The sequence below is a fragment of the Lytechinus variegatus genome, chromosome 10 (genome assembly GCF_018143015.1).
Source record: "Lytechinus variegatus isolate NC3 chromosome 10, Lvar_3.0, whole genome shotgun sequence".
Classification (NCBI taxonomy): domain Eukaryota; kingdom Metazoa; phylum Echinodermata; class Echinoidea; order Temnopleuroida; family Toxopneustidae; genus Lytechinus; species Lytechinus variegatus.
In genome coordinates, this window is record NC_054749.1 from 19,104,494 (window position 1) to 19,127,092 (window position 22,599).

At 35.4% G+C, this 22,599-nt stretch overlaps 1 protein-coding gene across 1 annotated transcript in view; it reads left to right on the forward strand.

Moving 5' to 3' along the window:
* LOC121422647 (fibropellin-1-like) overlaps window positions 1–19,814 on the forward strand; it is a 61,711-nt gene extending 41,897 nt beyond the window's left edge. Inside the window, exons 15-22 of the mRNA XM_041617807.1 lie at window positions 1,879–1,992; window positions 6,659–6,772; window positions 7,113–7,226; window positions 10,742–10,855; window positions 14,233–14,346; window positions 15,033–15,161; window positions 16,442–16,646; window positions 18,430–19,814. Of these exons, the coding sequence (XP_041473741.1) occupies window positions 1,879–1,992; window positions 6,659–6,772; window positions 7,113–7,226; window positions 10,742–10,855; window positions 14,233–14,346; window positions 15,033–15,161; window positions 16,442–16,646; window positions 18,430–18,493 (968 nt within the window). The 3' untranslated portion in view covers window positions 18,494–19,814. The remainder of the gene's footprint in view (window positions 1–1,878; window positions 1,993–6,658; window positions 6,773–7,112; window positions 7,227–10,741; window positions 10,856–14,232; window positions 14,347–15,032; window positions 15,162–16,441; window positions 16,647–18,429) is intronic.
* Window positions 19,815–22,599: the final 2,785 nt, after the last annotated feature.

Below are 22,599 nucleotides of genomic sequence, written 5' to 3' on the forward strand. Positions count from 1 at the left end.
GTTTCTGTCATCCTCCTTTACTTAGATATTGATGAATGCGCCTCTAACCCGTGTCTGAATGGTGGTACATGTAATGATGGAATCAATTCTTACACGTGTAACTGTGAGCCTGGATACACTGGCGTCACTTGCTGAATCAGTAAGTATTTTATGTTTTCTTTCATTCATATTTTTCAAATAATTGTTCCCGTAATAAGGTCGTCGTCGCCGATAGTATAGTTTTTTTAAGTTGTTTTTTTGTGCTAAACATCCGCGTAGTGCATACAATAGTAAATGCATACAATAGCCAATGCATCTAATAGTTTATCAAAAATTGAATTGCATTGATTGGCAATCTCACATGCGAAGCAGAATGAGACTATAGGCGCCGCTTTTCTGACGGCGGCGGCGGCGACAACACCAAATCTTAAACGAAGGTTAAGTTTTTGAAATGACAGCATAACTTGAAAGTATACAGACCTAATTCCTGAAACTTATCCATTAAATTAATAAAGTGTTATTAAATATTCTGCTCAAGTCTCAGGTCACATGACTAAGGTCAAAGGTCATTTAGGGTCAATGAACTTAGACCATGTTGGGGGATTCAACATCAAAATCTTAACCTAAGGTTAAGTTTTTGAAATGTCATCATAACTTTAAAAATATATGAACCTAGTTCATGAAACTTGGACATAGGTTTGATCAAGTATTACTAAATATTTTGCCTGTCAAATCACATGACCAAGGTCAAAGGTCACATGGTCAATGAACTTTGACCAAGTTGGGGTATCTGTTGAATTACGATCATAACTTTAAAAGTTAATGAATCTGATTTAGGAAACCTGGCATTGAAGTAATCAAGTATCACTGAACATCCTGTGCGAGTTTCAGGTCAAAGGTCATTTAATGTCAATGAACTTTGGCCAAGTTGGAGTATTTGTTGAATAACCATCATAACGTTGAATGTTTATTGGTCTAGTTCATAAAACTTGGATATAAGGGTAATCAAGTATCACTGAACATCCTGCGCGAATTTCAGGTTACATGACTAAGGTCAAAGGTCATTTAAGGTCATTGAACTTTGGCCATTTTTGAGGTAATTATTAGATTGCTGTCATAACTTTCATTTCATAGATATAGTTTATAAAATGTGGATATAGGGGTGTTCAAGTATCACTTACAAGTCTTGAGTTGCATAATCAAGGTCAAATGTCATGTATTGTCAATAAACGTAGTATTGTATCATTATATGAATAGTGTTTCTTGTGAATAATTATTTTATAGTAGTTTTCAAAGTCAGCACTGCTGCTATATTGACTCGCGCGTCGAGGTGAGACTGCTAGAGGCGCTCCACTTCTTTATGAGTATGAAAAAAAACTATTTTATATTTATTTCCCCTATCATCCATCATTTCTTGCATTATATTTCTACTATGGATATTATTCGTGGTAAAAGTGATAGTAGTACAAGAATAATAAGAAGAATAAGTAGTAGTAGTAGTAGCAGTAGTAGTAGTAGTAGTAGTAGTAGTAGTAGTAGTAGTAGTAGTAGTACATGTAGTAGTGGTTGTTGTACTAGTAGTAGCAGTAGCTGTAGTAGTATAATAGTACTAGTAGGAGAAATAGTATCAACGTAGTTATTTTTGTATTATTCTTGATATCATCATCATTACCATTATAAATGTGATTATTATTTCATATTTGATTCGTTACATTACTATGTTTCCGTTTTCAACCGCTATTTTGTTTTCAGTCTTAAATGTTTTCAAAAGCCTATCAGATATGCGTTAGACTTTGCCATATTGCAGTAGTCATATAAAAAACGATGCATGATGATTTCAGGACACTCTGGTTAATTTCATGCTGCAGCTTCTCAAGTTGACTTTGATTTTTATAACAGATATCAACGAATGTGAAAGCTTTCCCTGTCAGAACGGAGGTACTTGCATGGATGCAATCAACAGTTACTCGTGTTCTTGCGTTGCTGGATACGAGGGTCCTACATGTGGCATCAGTGAGTATCAAAAGTCTCTTGTCGATCACCATCAGTTCATCCTGATAGTCAGGTTATTTTGATAGAAGCGCAATTAAAGATTAGAAAAATCATTGATTGCTAAAAAGTATTGATTGATTAGGGCTTGACAGAAAACCATCAGAGAATAAATCAGTTGTGATTCTCTGATGTTTATAATTGTTGGCGTCATACGCCAGCAACTGACCCATTTCAAACATGATAATTCCATTAATTCTTATGGCTGGTGACTGAAAATATCTTTGTTATTTATTAATGGATATTAATTAAAGTATTTGAAGATATCTACCGTATGGAAATAAATAAAGACAATTATGAATAGCCAATTTAATTGTTGTTTTTTTGGGGGGGGGTCTCACCTGCATAGAAGAGCGAATATGCGCCGTGTTTCCCACGGCGACATTGAGATCTTAACCAAGTATAAGTTTTTGAAATGTCATAATATAACAACTAAATGAACCTAGTTCATTAAACTGGGAAGTAAGTATTACTGAACTGCCTGAGTTTCAGGTCACATGACCAAGGTCAAAGGCCACTTATGGTCCACGAACTTTGGCCATATTAGGGTTGTTTGCGAAATTGTCACCATAACTTTAAAAGTTTATGGATCTAATCTAGTTCATGGAACTTGGACATAAGAGCAATCAATTATCCCTGAGTATCTTGTGCGAGATTTAGGTCACATGACCAAGGTCAAATGTTATTTAGGGTCAATGGATATTGTACTTTATTAACATTATATGAATCATTAATATAAGTTTATGTAGATACGTATGTATGTATCTCAATATTTAATACAAAAATATTCAAAAGCTGTTTAAAAAGTCAGCACTGATGCTATATTGAGTTGCGTAATGCAGGCGAGACTGCCAGAGGCGTTCCACGTGCTCGCATTCATGTAGATATCCACAACTCCGGGCAGAGTAGGTAAATATTCCTCCAAAACTTCAACATTTGATTCTCTTGTTCTGCTTTTATAAACCATCTGCACATCCCTTTAAGCACAATCAATGAGTTTGAATAGATAACATGTTAACGGAGTACTGAGGGTAGAAAATAATGATATCTAAATAAATAGAGTAAAATTCATGCAAAATGAAGAAAATTGCATTAAAATCCGATAACAAAATAATAACAAAGTTATTGAATATTTAAGTTAAGCAATATTTCATGAGAATATTTGCACGTCGTCAAGAATATTCATTAGGTGGGTAGATGATGTAACATCCACACTTTCTAATTTTATTACATGAAATCATAATTGTTTCATATTTTCATTCGTGTGTTTATGATATGTCTATCCTATATTTATATAGAACTATTTTAATGCTTGAAGGACAAAGAAAAAACATTATTGTAACAAAATAGAAATAACAAGAGGGGTATTACATCATAAGTTTGCTTAATTAATATTCATGAAGGCATGCATAGAACTATTTCACTAAAATTATGTAAATCTTTACATTGTTATAACTTCGTTGTCCCTTTTTCCGATTTTGATTAGATTTTCAGTGTTTTGTTTGTCTGATTTGTCCATGTCGGGTCAAGATCAAATTATTTTCAGCCTGGAGTGCTCATTTCACATAAGCCCCGTGCACTGGCGTAAATCCGGTCCGAGCAGTGAAGGACAATAGCAACATATAGACCCGATAATGCAAAACTTTGGGAACATCCCTACAACAAGGGCCATGTACAGGGGTAAATAACCGTGTACATACTTCCATTCGACAGTTAAAGCCCTATTTATAGATGGTTAAGTTGTAGTAGATTTGTTGTGAAATAACGTAATGAAATACGATTAATATCCAAGTGCAAGCGAAAGAAGCGAGCGAACAATTTTTCAGTAGTTGAAAGACAAAATGGTATCCAAAACATCTTTCATCTGATGTGTCATTATCACATCACGGGCAATGTAAACTACACATACGTACTCTTTATAGTATATCATTCACCTCTCAGTCAAAGGCATATCACTGTTTTTTTTTTTTGGCTGCACATACTACGTGTATATTGTAATGGAGTTTTTCAGATATCAAGTAATGAATTACAGGAAATATCAATATGCAAGCGCGCAGAGTGAGCGAGCAAATTTTCAATAGTTGGAAGACAGATTAATGGACAAAATCGTCTTCCAGGGGGTATGTAACTGGAGAAGTTTAGCGAGTGAGCGCTATGAGCAAGCCTTGAAAAAATGAAACAGTCGGTTTAAATTATATGTTTATATTACAGAGGATGGTAGTGGTAAATTATATCAATGATTCAAACTTAAGACGAATAGTAATGCGAACTGTATAGAGTAAATAAGGGTGAAAAATTCCTATAGTTTTTTTCAATGAACTCATATGCTCAATGGTTAAAGGTGAAGTGAGAATGAAAAAAATGGATCATAATTATCGGGGTTAACGATGCTTTATGGAATGGATATAGGCCACCTTAGGCCAAAAAGTAGGCTTCACAATGGTGCAATTTAAAAAAAAAGATATTGCAAAAGGAGTGTTTTGAATAATCTTAAGATAAATTTGGGAAAGATGCAACATTCAATTTTTGAGCAAAATTCATATTATGATAATTAGATCGATCTGAAATTAATGTGATTTAATTTTCCCTGTAAACGGATGACACACACCCACATACATTAAGGCCAGTGTATTATAATCATGTTTTGATTGGTTTATGGTCAAAGTTATAACCATATTTGAATTAATAACTACACTCTAATCATGCTACTGATGCAGCGGACAAAACCTTTGTAATAAGCTTAACGTATGCATTTGTCATGGCCAAAATCTGGTAAAACATAGATGAGCGGGAGAGCGAAGCGACGGTACGAGAATTTTTGCATTTATGAATGCGAAACTGGGCCGATTCAAGTACTTTGACTGCATTTAAAGATTAATCAATTCATTTACAGTAGTATCAATCATTTGAAGAAAAAAAATAGCGACAGCCCTTACCCCTGGACGTTCCAGAGTTAAGCTGAATCATGTATAATTCTCGATGTTGCAATATGTTCCAGGGGCCGCGGAACGGTTTTGAAAGTTTTTTTTTTTTGGGGGGGGGGATGACGATGCAAAATATCATAATCAGAAGGGATTCTTTACGTTTTTGTACATGGTTTGGGGAAAAAAGTACGTGGATTGAAGCCCCCCCCCCCCTCCTCGTTTTTTCCGCGGCCCCTGTGTTCCATTGTGTAAACACGGTATAAATTCTAATTTACCCGAGCACATCTTCGCGCATATAGCCAGTATCGTAAGTTGGGGTAAATATTCTTTCTGCTGAACAAGTATTGAAAACAATACAGCAACAACACCTCACATGCTCGATGAAATTTCAAGGTCCAAATATTCTCATCTCTGTTTCGGTCTTTGCGATGTACTGCAATAATTTCATGATGAATAGTTGTTATATTTTTGCTATTAATCTGTTTTATCCTACATGCATCACCAATAGCGTAAGTAGAGTTTTCCACTGGGGGGGGGGGCAAAATCGTCCACCAAAAAAGTTTGCAAGCAAAAAAACAAAGGCCTTCAACCACAAATAAAGAATTTCGTACCAGAAAAAAATTGACAAGAAAATAAAGGTCTTCAACTTCAAAGGAGGGGGCCACTGTTGGCTCGTCAGGGATCAGTTGTGACTCGTCGGTGGGGGCAGTCTGCCCCCCTGCCCCCACCCTCATAGGTAGGCTAGTGTGCATCACTCTTTTTCTAGCGCTCACATCACATCGTTTTTTTCATAGTTTTTCTACATGCGTATCCCGACACTAGCACCTGTTTTTCAGGTCATTCGCCTTCGCCAGTGCACATTATTTGAATACTGTATTCATATTCATTGTTTTTATACTACATTATTAATTAGCATACTTTATTTGAAAAAAATTGATGAATGTCAATAAGGAGAATAATAAAGGTTATTGAGTTGAATTTCAATCACGCTGCGATTCCTAAGCGCGTAAAAGCTACTCTGCTAAAGCCAGGGTAATTATGCTGCATTTCCATTTCCTGGGCGCTTAAGAGACTTCTGAGAAAGTAAGTGTTGAGGGCCATATAAGCAAGTATCATTATCATTATTTATTCTACCAAATATAGACCTGTGCATCATTCAATTCTTAAAACAGTTGGAAGTACGCGGAAGTACGAGTGTTACATCTTCAATCACAGAGTAAATAGTAATCAATTTGTAGACGAATTGGAAACTGTACAATCAACTTTAATCACGCCATTTTGCACACTGCACATGTTCACTGCTAGTCTTCTTTGCAGCCTGACTTTACATTTTTCTAACATATAGCAATACACATGAACGAGTTTATCAGCAGTAGTCACTGATTCTAGACTGTGCCTCATTTATTTTTTTCACGCGATCAAATAAAAGAATACATTATAAATACCTAATGCAGCACAGATTGAAGGTTTAGAGAATCGAAGTGCAGGGATGGCCGTTTTCAAGCAAAATCCTGCATTCAGGCTTTAATTTGGCAATTTATTTTCAGGCCAGTATTAATTTTTTTCTTCAATGTTGCATTGTAGCTGGATTCCAGCGCCTCTTAGTCTTATCTACTGAAATTCCTGGAAGTATAAACACTTAAGTTTTATTTGCACTCGCCATTGGTTTCACACTTAACCCGGTTTATTGTGTTCACTTTTTGCAGATATTGACGAATGTGCTTCCGGTCCTTGTCAAAATGGAGGGACTTGTATTGACCAGATTAATATGTACACATGCAATTGTGTGGCAGGATACACAGACACTAACTGTGGAACGGGTAAGAACTTGGTGCAACAATGCAACAGACACCACCCGTCACTCATTCAAAACATAATTAATGATTCAAATCAAAATGCATATTGCTGGCATTATGTCATTAGGATTAGAGTGAGTAGATAAACTTAAGAAATAAGCTAAGAAATATGAAGGCCAATATGCATAGATGTTAAAGAGCGTTCGGGCAGAAAAATTGGGAGGGGGGGCTAGTAAATGACTTTTCACCCACCACTATCATTTCAACACTTTGCTCTGTGCGTAATTATGATAATTATCATGAATATTGAATATAGGTATGGATACATCCCCGTAAAATAAGGTTAATTTATTATACCCTTCAGATATCAATGAGTGCTTGAGCAATCCGTGCCAAAACGGTGCCACCTGTAACGATATGGTCAATGCCTACTCGTGCATGTGTCCTGCAGATTACACTGGCGTGAACTGTCAAGATAGTAAGTATCTATCTTCTTCTTTGATAATGATCATCTAATTATTTGAGAGCATCATTGCAGAGACATGTAACATCCCCTATCACACATTACCACACATAGCTTACCAAGAAACAGTGTACCGACAGTTTCTTTCACGAGAATCGTTATACGTATCATGGCCTCATTACTTGGGGGTGCATCTTGCTTTATTACAAAGTTTGACAATTTCATTTCTTTATTTCTCTCTTCTTGGGGAGGGGGGGGGGTACCAATTTTGGAGTAGTGCCATGTTTTATTATCAGTTTATTTGTTATTATTTTCTTTTGGCTTACCAACCCATTCTGTGAACCCATCCTATCCCCTCATTCTGAAATTCTGGAGCTGTGCCTTGGATTTTGAATAGTAACCCTTATATTCTAAAGTAAGAAAAAGTGATCCTGATTAATATTGCTCTCTGTAAAATATGATGTCTTTCAATCATTTGGGGATATGCATCTAACAGTGTTGTATTCAAGGTTCAAACCTCCAAGGCCAAGGCATGAAAACCCAGGGCCAAGGTATTTCAAATGATGTATGAAGCAATGAGCCAACAATGCTTAGGCGGCAGACATGGCACACAGGGAAAACTGTATAATAGGTGTGAGCGAGAGAACTGATCTAGCCAAAATTTTGACCCTTGTACATGTAAAATAAAATATAATTTCATGATAGATTTAGACATAATATTGAAATAACAATAAAGTTACCTTGTATATTTGATACATTACATTTTCTAGGCGATTTACATTGCAGTTATTATTATTACCACTGCCATCTGATCCTGGTATGCCCATTCTCAATACATGTCTTTCTCCAATCCCCGTGACAGGGGCGACAGAACTTATTTTTGTTTGGGGGTGGGGTCAAAGCCAAAAAGGGCACTTGTAATGTCAAAATTGACATTTGCAAACAGATATTTTTAAAATGAGATTATCAACTGCGTGAAGTAGTTGTGTGTTTGGAGAAATTAAGTTGAGCAAAGCCTTTTAAAGCGATTTCTTATTCAAAAAATAGATGTTTTTATTTAGGCTTTCTATTCCAAAAATGTGTGGTATTCCAATCTGAAACAGGACATTCTCAATATTTTTGTGACCATGAACGGTGATGTAAGCGCGATCCAAAATCTGGTGATTTTCGAACCTAAAATGTATTATATTTTACTATGAATTTTATTAAAAAGGGTATTTCTTTTTTAAAAAGGGCATATTTCATTTGGAAAAAAAGGGAATTTTCGATTTTAAAAAGGGTGTCTCTGGTCATTTTTTATGTTTTTGTCCTGCTTGCAACCACATTTAAATTTCGATTCTCATTTCTTGTATCTTCTTGTCTTATTTAACTCTAAAATCGGAATAAAAAATACTAACAGATTAAATTCATATTCAAAAGGATATAAAATAAACTGGCTCACCCTATATCCTTACTTGGGGGAGGGTAAATCTTAATTATTTCTTGAAACAGTAAAATAGAGGCCTCTATTAAAACATATTGACACAAAAGCAAATACGTTGTTTACTTCCTTGGAACTCTAGGGAAATGAAATTGACTGTCGAACCATATAATTAAAAAGAAGTAAAAAAAAAATTTAACTGTTTTGTCAATCTGAGACACTTGACCCAAAGCAAAATAAATACAATTTAGAAAAGATGTACTGCCTATCAACATACTAACTGATTTTGCAGTGTTTTCTGCCTAACGGGCCAAATGTGTCATCCCCACCTTTCTTACGCTCTCACATGTTTATCCCCCTTCTCCTCTCTCTCTCTCTTCCTATTCCTTTTAAATAGAGAGAGAGAGGAAGTTCCACCACAAATAATAAACTTAAAAAAGGAGAGAAAAAAAGAAAAAGGAGTAAATGTGATAATATTTTCTAAACGTATTGTCACAATCACAAAATTAGCTTGTCATATAGTAAGAGGGCGGAAAATTTTGTTCACTAGCTCGCTTGAATCGCTTTCAACATCTTTTTTTTGACAGAAATTTTGCTCTATAAGCCGTGCTTGGCCGCTCAAAATTTTGGCTCATTATGCCATTGACATAGCCCATTTGGATATGAGAAAATTGGAGATAGTGTTAAAGTTTACCAAATCTTTTCAGAATATTAGTAGGACTTAAAACATTCTGTTGACCAAAGAAAATAATACGAGGAAAATCCTAATGAAATAGAAATCAACCTTGTTATCATTCTTCAGATTTGCTATAAAAATTGTCGAAATTGCAGTCAGATCTGTCAGAATTATTCCTGTCATGAGATCATAATAATAATAGTAATAATTATTACTATCATTATTATTAATATTGTCATTATCATCATTAGTCATGATTACAACAAATAAACTGTTTTCTTTGTAACAAATGTGATGATAACCCTTGAGAATGATGATAATTACAATTGATCGCATTGCTAGTACACTTACAACTGCTGTTGCTACTGCTGTTGTTGACCGGTAGTATTGACCTTTGGTGTCATTAAATATACAGAAAATTATAATTACTTATATAAAAACAAATGAAAGTACAAAATACAAAATGCCGTGAAAAAGCCTTAAAATTTCAAGGCTCTTATTCCACGGGCCAAGCCCAAGGCACTCTCAAGGGCAAGGCTTGAATGTTTAAGGCCAGGGCTTTGAAAGGGTTTGCCTTAAGGCCGAGCATCAAGGCACTACAACACTAGCACCAACTGTCCGATGGAGTGAATTATGACACCCCCCCCCCCCCATCCCTTTGCAAAGGGACCCACCCACCAACCTCCTTTCTCTTTATGTCATGAGTGATACGACGGAAATAAATTTGTCCGAAAAAATAATTTTCTTGGAATCTCGAATCATAATTTTCATAATTTCATTTTTTATGTGTCCGAAATGCCTGTTATTTAATACAGTGCTATACACGGTGAATTATAATTTCCATTATTGTTACCGATATTATTTGTATCATTATTATTATAATTATTGTTATCATTATCATCGTTGTCATCGCTACCATCATATTGCTGCTGTTCTTGTTATTGTTTTCGATATTATTAGTAGCATCAGCAGCAGTAGTAGTAGTATGATAGTAGTAGTAATAGTAGTAGTAGTAGTAGTAGTAGTATGGTAGTATAGTAGTAGTAGTAGTATTAGTAGTAGTTGTGGTGGTGGTAGTGGTAGTAGTAGTAGTAGTAGTAGTAGTAGTAGTAGTAGTAGTAGTAGTAGTAGTAGTAGTAGTATAGTAGTAGTATCATTTTCATCGTCATCATCGTCATTATAATGGTTATTAGTGTTACTTTTATTATTATGATTATTATTATTATCATTATCATAATTATCATTATTGTAATAATCTTTACATTTATTATTATTCTTATTATCATAATACTTATTATCATGTTAATATTATTATAAGTATTATTATTATCATTATTATTATTACTATTAGTATTATCATTATTATTACTATTATCATATTATTATCATAATTATTATTGTTAACGCCATTTCATGATTTTTTTCTACTCTCAGGTCTTGACGCCTGTGCCAGCGATCCCTGTCTAAACGGATCGACTTGTACTAACGTAGGGGCAGGCTTCGAATGCGATTGTCTACCAGGATTTTTTGGAACACTATGTGATTTGGGTAAGATATGCTTAGGGGCGGATCATGGGGGTTGAAGTGGCCCCACCCACTAGACCAAGACTATCTACTGTTAATTCCCTTTATTTATTCATTATTTATTTACTTAGTAATTTATTCATTCATTTACTTATTTATTTATCTATTATTTGTTATTATTTTGGTTTTACTTCAATTCTCTTTGCTTTCACAAATTTGGAAACTTTTGCAATAGTCAACATCTTTTTGCTTGGTAGAGATGATTTAGTAAACCAATGCCCATTACTAAATCCTGGATCCATCACTGACACAACTTTGTTACTGTATAGTTATTATGGATATTACAAACTGTCAAAATGTAACTATACAGTTAAAAAAAGCCCCCAGGAGCACTACAGACAGGACCGTAGCCGAGAGGATTTCCTGAGTTCCAACAGAACGAACAAATAATGGAGAAGAAAAAAGAAGGAGAAAGGACGTTCATATTAGCTTGGTGGATAGAATGTTCCATGGTGTCCAATGATCACCCCGCCCGCGAAATTATTTTTCCCACTAGGGTTCCAGTCATCAATATGAATATTCATCCTTTCGTCTTCGGAATAAAACTACGCACGCGCGTGGACTAAAAAAGTTGTGGTCGTTTCCGTTGCCATCAAATCCCTCAAATTGCCGGTACACTTATAGGCCTTAGGCTTAGATCTTTTAAAGATCATCTTTATCTAGATCCAAATCCTAAACACTTGTCAAAGTGCCATTAATGACAAGACAAAATGCTAGGCTATGGCATTAACTTTATTTCAAATCTGGACTTGTCTAATGCCTGCAGTCGACTAATGCCATGGTTCGCTTAGAACTTGTTGATTCCGAACTGTACGTTTACTTACGTTAAACCAATGAGCTTGGTAGCCTTGATTTAATAGGTCTAGTTTGTATATAGTGTGTGTATTTGAGTTTTGTCAGACGTGTATCAATCAGATTTGATCATTTACGTCTGGGACCGACCTTTAACGTCACCATCCGAAAGACGTGACCAGGGCTCGAACCTCGGACCTCTGCATCAATTTGTAACTTCCCCACATAGCTTGGATTACAGGCGCACGCCACAACGCCCAGTTATAGAACAAGTAACACAATTGCCTATTTCAAGCACGGGAAATGAAATACTTATTTAATAATTAGTAGAGAAAATTCTATCGATACACTAGCAGAGAATTTACTCGGCGATTGAAATAGCTGTGAAGAGCTGCGCGTTTACATTCACATGCATATTAAAACGTTACCTTGTGCATGAAGTTATACACGAGTGTAGAATCAGAGTGGTCTATTAAGATCTAGATCTAGAGCCTAGACTAGATCTAAACTAAATTCATTTAGATCTAGGACTAGTTTTATATACGGACTAGACCTATTAAACCAAGGCTACCAATGCAAAGCTCATTGTTCAGAATTAACAAGTTCTAAGTTAACCATGTTAACCATTAGTCGACCGCATGTATTAGTCAGAAGGTCTGATTTGAGATAAAGCCTTGCCTAGGCTGGCCACATCCGAGCCTAACATTTTGTCTTGTCATTTATGGCAATTTGATGAATGTTTAAGAATTGGAGGTAGATATAGATCTAAGGCCTATAGGAATGATAGGGTACAGGTAATTTAAGGGTGTTGATGGCAGCGCAAACGACCGCAAGGGTGGTCCTATTCCGAAGACGAAAGTCATGAAAATTCATACTGACGTGCGGAACTGCGGTCGGAAAAATAATTTTTTCTGGGACGCACTGTATATATATATATATATATATATATATATATATATACAGTGCGTCCCAGAAAAAACGAAACCGAGATTTAGTGATGATTTATCATAACTTCATCATAAGTAAAATAGACAAATGACCTACCAACGTAAAGCTTAGAATCTCCTCTTTTATCTGGTACTACTTAGATTATTCCTCATTCACGCATGAGTGAGCAAAAACAAGTCAAAGAAAGGATGCCAAAAACTCATTTGGCGGGGGGTATCTAAATTTCAAAAAGAAAGTCACATGACTAAAAAGTTAAATATCTGCTCTTTTATTTCATACCTTAATCACAAAAAATGGTCAAGAAGTAAAAAAGTTATGATCTCTCGAAACAATGCTTGTATTTCCATAATTTCAGTAAATAAACGTGTTTTCACCAGTTTCCCACAGAAGCTATCGCACGGTAACAAAAGAGTTAATGCATGGCTGATTGTCAACAAAACGGAGCGTCGAGTGAGTTTGAACGCTAGCCTGTGAAACATCTTCATTTTATGAAATTATTGAAATTCAAGCCTTATTTCTAATAACCAGAACTTTGTTATTCCTTGACCATTTTCTGTAATTGAGGTATCAAATTAAAGAGCAGATATTGAACTTTATAACAATGTGGTTTTTCTTTTAAAACCCAGTTACGGCCCGCCAAGTGACTTTTTGGAATCCCCTTTTCAAATTGTTTTTGCTCACTCATGCGTGAATGAGAAATAATTTAAGTAATTCCAGATGAAAGAAGAGATTCTAAGCTTTAAGATGGTAGGCCATTTGTCTATTGTATTTGTGATTAAGTTATGATATGTGAGGGCTTACATAGTCATTCAGTTTTACACTTTTACACGGCGGCACATAGGACATCGAAATATATCGTTCTCTCTGATAATGAGAGAAAAACGTCAAACTTCATGCACGTTTCACATTTGATAGACAATGATCTGATAAGCTTTTAGTGTTGTTAAGCCAAATTAAGACAAATACCACATATAGGTCATACATCAAATGGAACGTTCTCGTTCAATCACGATAAAGATCTGTTTCAAAGTTTAAATGAACTGGCTCGTGTATAATATACATGACTTGTGCATGAAATGTTGGGTCACATACGTTCAAAGATCAATGACATATAGGCCGATATTTTTAATATTTTATAACTTGGGTGTGCAATATATACCTAATTTTGTAAAGACGGAGGCGTAACCATGATAAATCTTTACTGATTGCAGTCAAGAATCCATATTTTGTTTGTATCGTAATTTCTAATAACTATTTATATATCGAAATATGTATGCGGTTTTCATGTTACTACATAAAGTTTTGTTAATGTCCATGAGGAGGTAACCAGGATATGGTTAAGGGAGCACATTTCGTCATCAAAGAGAAAGTGTATTATTCATTTTAATTACACAGCAAAAATAAAGCTTTTGGGAATCGACAATTGGCTATACATAATTATAGGATTAATGAAATCCTTGCGTTGAAATTCAGCAAATGGGTTTAGAAACATCGTTCACAAAATATGAATATTCGAAACTCTTTCGCTATTGAATATCTTGAAAATGAGGATGACGTTTGTATTGTGTTTTGTTGATTATTGTTCCCTTTTCATTTTTTAGATATCAACGAGTGTGCTACCTTTCCCTGTCAGAATGGAGGTACCTGTATCAATGAAGTAGCGGGACACTCATGCGTGTGTCAATATGGATACACAGGAGCATCATGCGAAGAATGTAAGTACACCAAAACATCCCGAAAGAAATTATGAAAACACTGAAGACACCGGTTAGAAAAAATATCTAATTTTAAGTCAGCAAATAACCCTATGCATCTCCAATTTAGGTCAACATTAGGATAGTCGGCACACTACTGATCGCGGGGGTTTCGTGCAAATCATTGTTAATTCGTACAATGCTAACAAACTTATGTTGCACTTTGGGTCGGGATTCAATGGTAAGTGTCATTGCAGGGAAATACCCAGAATATAATAAGATGGCTAAAGCATTATTATTTGGTACTTTTATCCAAAGCCAATCTCCGTAACGAAAGTAAAATGTGAATGATTTCACAGAACAGCTAGCGCTGTAACTTGTCCTTAAATAGTGTAAGATAGGTATGTTCCTTAAGTTTATATGGAAGAATCCGGAAAGAGAAGTAGATATATGTAAAGAGGATATATTTATGCCTTGATAACCATATGCAGTTTTAAATGGCATTCGTTAATTTTGATACGAGATGTCCTATTTATGTAGAAAATAGATTGGTATTGTTGTATATACTATGGAAATGTTTGTGGATATGATTGGGTATCAGTTATCTGTTGCTCAAAACGTAATGTCAGTTTGGTAAAACTGTATTTGCTTGTGGTTGTTTACCAGCATTTCGTTGTTTTCTTTCCTTTCTTTTTAATTCTGCCAAGATACACTGTGCGATCTTGAGGGGGTATGGTACAATAGCCGCAATGACGAATTCACCCTTCAAAAGACCACAACAGGTGTCCTCTTTGGAACCTACCGTACACGAAGCCACATACTTGCTGGAGTGACAGGTTAGTGTGTATTTACAGAAAAAGTGCTCCCTCTCTCTCTCTCTCTCTTTCTCTCTCATGCCTAAAGTTCGATTTTCGAGTTTCAAATACAAGCATAAAAAGTAGACAAATCTAATAATAAACATCTTGTAGAAGTCTATTAAATAAGAACATTTTGGAAGATTTTGATATTTGTTTTATTACGTCACATGCTCAGCAATCCATCATTTGTCTATTTTCACACAATGGATAATCAGAAATCATAATTCACACTCGCTTCAAAGAGAATTATATCCAATCAAAATGATCATGATCCATTTACAGAAGCATTTTTTTTTAAATTTAGGGATATAGATATTTTGTTTCATTGTTACAAATAACATTTGGCTTCCTGGTGCAGTGTAACTACACAATATAAAGATTTCAGTGGTCGCCTAGCCGCCATGTCAGCTTCATAAATAGCGTGCTTTCGCAAACACTACGGAGAATCTTTCTACGACGCACCATTTCTTTTGAAAATGCAATTCAAATCAAAATGGACATCTGAGAGGTTTTAGTCGAATGTTAATTGGTGGACCAGGACTGCAGATCAACGGGAGAATCCGTAGATTCAGACAAAAGAGCATTAGAATCAATTACTCTGCCGTGGGCCTTATTATAACACTCAAAGGTATTGGTAAAAATAAATCCAAAGTGAGGTACTTATGGAACTGGTCTGACATGCACGAGGCACCGCCGCGCCGCGGCGATGGTATTTGTACCAATATAATGGATATATCAGCTGTGGGTATATTATTCTTAAAGCCCGGGCAAAAGTATGAGAATTATAGGAAAGTCATGTGGATGCTTGTTATTTGATCAGACATCCTCATTTCCAACTACATAGTACAAACGTTTAATATAAATTTGGTATGTACAACATGGTTTGGTGTATAAACCTGACAGTAGAAGTTAAACCTTTATACAACAAAGTTTAATTCAGCATGGTTTTTGGAATGTTGAACACTTGATAATTAGTTTCTGTAGAGTTCATATATGGAACAGCATTTTTACTGTACGTGACTTGACTTTCGAACTCGTCGCTGGTCTTCAGTCAATCATTCGATTCACATCACAATTCATCATTATCCCAACCTCAATGGCGTCGACACGAGAAAAGAGATATCCTTATGGGGCGAATGGTAGCAAATGTTATGAGTTGATTTGCATTGAAATTGCTTTGCGGTGTGTTCCTCCTACATTTTCTTAAAAACCATGCATGTTTACTTGTGTATTTTTTTTCATCACAATCATGCCTGCAGACAATAGCTTTGCCTTTGGGTATTCGGTGTTGACTGGGGCTTATCCCATTCCGACCTTCGGTCTTACTCTGGTCCGAGACTCTGGCAGATCCACTACCTGCTGGACTGGACAGTGTCAGGTCTGCGATGGGCAAGAGATCCTCTATTCGACTTGGATCAACACACAAGCCGTTAGTACATGCGACGAAATTAATCTAGCAACCAGGTAAGCTAACAAGGTTCCATAATAATCATTAAGAGCATCTTATTGGCTGACATTGGCAAAGATTTGTTAGACAATATTTGCTTGTGCCTGATCGGTATAAAGGACATGCTCAGTGCGGGGCTCAGTGTGCCCATAAATTAGTTTTTTTTTAATAAATGAATGGAGGAAAAAATAGCGGTGAGATTATGATGAAAATCTGTCAAAAAATGACTAAATTATGAGAATTTTAACTTTTGATTTTATGTCGTCACAGACGAGCAGCTCCTCCACATGTCATGTGATAAAAAAACGTCATTTTCTATTATAAAAATAAGAAAATAAAAATATTTTCATTTCGTGGTGGATATATCATCAGACACATCATGTAATGCCCTCTTATAAAATACTTTTTCCCCATTCATCGGGTTCCCTAAAAAAGGGGGGGGGGTTATAAAGTGTATGATAAATGATGGATTGTGAACTGCTTCCATGTGACCTCACATTTCATAACTCTCTTGTTTGATTTTCAGCAAACTTTCACTAATAATTACAGCTTTGTGTATATATTTTGTAATTACATTTTCCTGTGATGATAGGAACCAATCTATTGATGTTTGTAATACATTGCATAAAGTTTGCATTTCGTCCACCCTCTAAAGACCTTTTAGAGGACACAGCCATTGCAACAATGGCTCAGATAAGTCATTCATCCACATCCCTTGTTTACTATTCAAATCGTATAGCATTTTCATTTGTGGTTTTCGCTGTGTACACTGTAAAAATGTAGTGCTAATTTAGCACTTACGGTGCTTGAATAGTGACTGTCCTACGAGTGCTGATTTTCTCGTTTAAATTGAACTAAAAAATTATTATTATTATTATTTTATTTGGCATTCAAAAGACAAAGAATACAAACAGATCAAAGACAAGATCAATCAAACTTGTACATGATAGAGAAAATAAGACCTGGATGAGAGTTGGAGAGGCTGCCTGGGTATGGAAAAGGCTAACTTAATAGCCATAACCCACAGGTCTTCCTCCCCAAACCTCCCAACCCCATCCAGGTCATAACAGTAATTGTGAAAATAAAAATAAGATGAAGATATTTAGAATCGGTAAAATACAATGGTCATTCATGTGACTTTGTCACCTCAAGTCAACCCCCACAATGCCTCCCCAATCACATCATTATGTATCTACAAGAATTAGAATGATAAGCATCAAACATTAAAGCAATCGTAAATTTAAAATTGTAAATAATACTGCATCTACCATAAATAATTGGATATAGGACAATAAGAATTGATAAAACCATATAAGAGAGATCAAATGACATGATGTAGAGGCTGGAATAGGCCGGATTAAATTTAGTGTATAAATTATGAATAAACTTGCTCTTTAGTTGAAATTGGTCAATGGGGAAAATAATAAATTAAACATTATAGAAGGAAATATTATAAATCAGACATCTAATTATTAAAAAAAAAACACAAAGAATTTCACGACGAAGGAGGTTCAGAACTTTTGAGATGTTTCCAGATACAATTTCATCTTTGATATGTGAGGGCATACTTTCCCATATAATTGGAAATCTATGTATTGCAAACCAAACCAAATAGCACTCGTAATGCAGTCACTATACAAGCACTGTCACTATACACTATACAAGCACTGTTAGTGCTAAATTAGCACTTCATTTTTCACAGTTTATTTTTTTTATTTATTGCTTTATCTGTTAAACATGGCACATAAAACCAAATCAGACCAAACCAAATTAAATCAAACATTGCATGTTGTTTTGCAGAATCGGCCAAGATGAATGGACTCGCTACCAGCAGCGTCAAGCACCTCAGGCTGCAGCACCCTAGATATTGAGAGGGCGCAAATAAAAAGAAAACTTTCTTTTATTTAGGCTAGTATCATGAGAGGAAAGGGTAAAAGTGAAACGGCATGTATCAACTGAAAATGCTTACAAACATGATACTAAAGACATTTATAAATCGACCGGTATATGGATAATATTTGAGACTGACGTTATGATATAAATACTAAGATTCTATATTTTGATAGTTTTATATTACGTACGTATCGTTATACAGAGGTGTTTCGTATTGTAATTTAATCTGGTGATGCTTTTTTTTCAACGGGAAAGGGAAATTGGTGAGATCTGTATTTTGCTTATTATCTGTCTAGAGTTATTGTATATAAATGAACGTTACCACATAAGAGGACTTGATTTTTTTTTTCTCTTTCCAAAATGTTTCATTACCAAATAGATTACTTCACATCGTATTTAGAATATTATGATTTAAGGGAGATTGTTATTTTGGAAAAGTAGCCACTTCTTGGCAACGCTTCCGTGCATTTAACTTCAAAGCAATTGTATGTCTCGTGTAAGTCTTTCGAAATCTCGCATATTGTAATAGTTGTCACTCTCACCATGTAACTTCCTAGATTTTAACAGGTTATTAGTGTATATCTATGTGTGCTTACGATATTGTGAAATGGTATGCATACTTTTAGAAATTAGATAATAGATAAAAAAAGTGAGGATATTTATCTCATACGATTATAATCAATGAATTACATGTACCATTATGATAATAATTTTCAATGCAACATGTGTGACCATAATGAACAAGAATCTTGCTAGCATTAATAGATCATGGATCTAATACAACTACTGCAAGCCCGGAGGGGGGGGGTGTCAAATATATTACTGTACAAAACGTGTGTGGTGTTTTCAAGTTTTGGACGCGGGCCACGCGTGCACTCGTTAATGGTATCAAAAACACCGATTTTTTTTTAAATTTGTGGTTTTGAAAGACTTAATATAGTGACTGTATGAATAATGTGCTTCGCACTGTTTTTAGAAAAAAAAACAATAATTTCACAGCGTGGACACCCGATGGTGTGTTCATACAGACGACGATTTGAAAATGTGGCTCACACTGGTAAGTTGCTCAAATCTAACAGTGTGAATGTGATTTCATTGACTTTAGTTCATGAATAGATATTGTGTTGTAAGAATGTACATTTAAGGAAGCATTGACTTCATATAAGTATATGTCTATCCTGCATTATCTGTAATTTAGAATGTAAAATAAAAAAGTAGCCTACATTTTAGATTTTCAATTTTAATGTGATATATTGTTATAGGGAATCTTATAACAGTGGTATACAAGCCGACTGCTGTGTAAAAAAAACATATGCATAGTATGTTCACAACTCGACTTTTTGTTATTTTACTGTTTCTGTTTTCGTTCAAGTCCGTATGCGACCTGCGAAGTGTTTTTTTTTAAATGAATTGCTGTTATGAATAAATTATTATCGCACTGATTAGGGTCCGTAGGCCTATACTTCAAGTTTAATATGAAACTCAGGATTAACTCTAAAAGAAAAATATTTTTTTTAATCGACCGAGACGGACTTAGCTCAACAAGCTGCACATGGCGTAACATATTTCTTTAGATATAATTTTGTTTCTATGGATGTAAAAAAAATATTACTACATTGATCTTTCAAGCTATAAACTCGATTGGGAAAGTATAATTTATTTAAGAATATTAGGTTATGAATGAGAATTATTACATTGTAAACAGATATTAAGGATATCATACACTCTAGGTTAGATGTGCATTGTTTGTTGTGTGTTCCAGTTTGGACGGGAAATTTGTTCCTCCCACGACCCAAAGAGATAACTGAATGTATTCCATCTAACGGTGGGGCACGTGTGCCTTCTCGGATGCACCTTTCAATAGTAAGAACCCATTTAAGGTAGTAGCTCTGCAAGAAAGGTTACCATGTGTTCAGATTCTTAGTGACATATAATACGCCCTTAAATACAAAACGATGTGGTTTGAAATGCTTATGAAGATACTTTCACACTGAAATTCTGCAGTGAGAGTGGTCATTCATCCAAATAGAGGGCTTTGATAAACGAGTCAGTGGAAGAATTAACGGTGAGAAGACATTTGTTTGCACACTGAGCATACAGATGGACTCCGTAATTTCAAAGAGGCAGTGGGCTTATGTTTTCCTTCCAGCGGAAAACCATTGTATGGCTCCTTTTTAAATCTACGTTTGCACCCTGTGTACGTTATTTTATACTATATTTTGTGAATTTCTGTTATAATTTCATCTTATCGATCCTAAAGATTTGTGTGGTTTGTTATCATTATAGAATCATCTCCGAACAGTACTCATTATTTTCAGGGTTTAGTGCTTCATACTTTACTATCTTAAGATATTCATTCGGGTATGTGGGTTGAACAACCAATCTGGTTATCTTTGTAATTTTTTGAAAGCCACTGGATTTTCATTAAAGATTTAAAATGGTAAACGAACATTTTTTGTGGTCTGTGTTTGTCACAAACGAGTAAACTTTTATCATTTGCATATATCATATCCCGCCGGCACTGCCATTGGAAGGTGGCCACTTTAATTCGTACATGGACTTTACAAATGGACGCTAAGCGAATGATCAAACCTGAATGATTTTCCCGTGTTGTCTCACCATGATTTTCGTAACAGGGTATATTCTACCCCTTTTTCCTTATTTTTTACGGTAAAAGAATTCACAAAATTTGCCATTTTCATGGTGAGGGTTACGTGTGTACATCGCCCGGTATTACAAAAACATTGCGAAAATGGCATCCCAACTGGTAAGTCGGGGGCTCGGGTAAGGTCTTAATGTATTTGTATTACTGAAGCACCTTCTTTTTTGACATACAATTTGCAAACTCCAGGACTCATCGTATTTATAGTGTTGGCTAATTGACATCGTATACTTACAGTTTATTGGTGCGCAATGCTCAGTATTAAACATAAATTGCCCCGAATCTCTAGCTCCTCTCTCTCTATGTTCGTTTTTCCCCAATCCCTCTATCACAAATACATGCTATCTCTGTCTCACTCAAACACATCAATTCTCTAATATATCTCTCCATCCTCCGATCGGGCCCCTTCTCTTATTTTCCACTCGTTCCTTACAAACAAAACACTTTCATCCGAAGGTATCCCAATAAGAACAAGTCGTAATAATGTCGATAACATGATTTGTAGGCAGGCGCGGATCCGGGATTTTCAAAAGGGTTGGGGGCACATTTTCCAGAGGGGAAACAAAAAAGTTTTTAACCCCAAAATAAGGACATTTCGAGGGGGGGCGGCACACTTCTGTTATAACGGCATTTTTACATTACACATTTTAATTGTGCCTTTCAAAGGGGGGGGGGGTGAATCCGCCAGTGATTGTAGGAAACCTCAATGTCCGATCGCAATGCCACGTACGCTCTCATACAATATTAGGGACTTTTCGCACTGTGACGCAGAACGGTTTCAAGAACAAAGAAAACGTATAGTCAAATGCCCTTCCTGACAATGAATGACCCAAAAGTCTTTGTCCACAATTGGTGAATCAAAACAGCATTTTATTCCTGGACAAACGGCATATTTGCAACTTTTTCGTCAGTTCCGAAACTGAGGACGATTTGCTATTCCGGTTCGACAAAGACCTCCCAGCAGTCGTTTAACGGATAATGTCAATACATTACTGTGTTCTCGAATTGATTCTGCCTCCACCTTCGAGAACGTGCTAATAGCATACATACTGATCATATGATGACCTATTGGCTCGTATTCTGAAGTCGGGTTTAACTTAAACTCAGGTTTGAAGCTGTGGTTTAAGTATGGACAGCCAATTCTTACATAAATCACTGACGATAGAGATATCATATTTCAGCTCATTTGACTCTCAAATCACTCATACTTGTCTATGAAGTATAAACGATAATTAGATTCACCATCGATGAATCAGGAAAGAGAGCAGTAAACATAAGAACATATAACCTAATAAAAAATTGACACCTTTGGCTTCCCATAATTTTAGCAGAGTTAGACCATGGTCTAAGTTAAACCTGACTTCAGAATACGGGCCATTGAATTTACAATGAAAATCAGACAATGTTCATACATT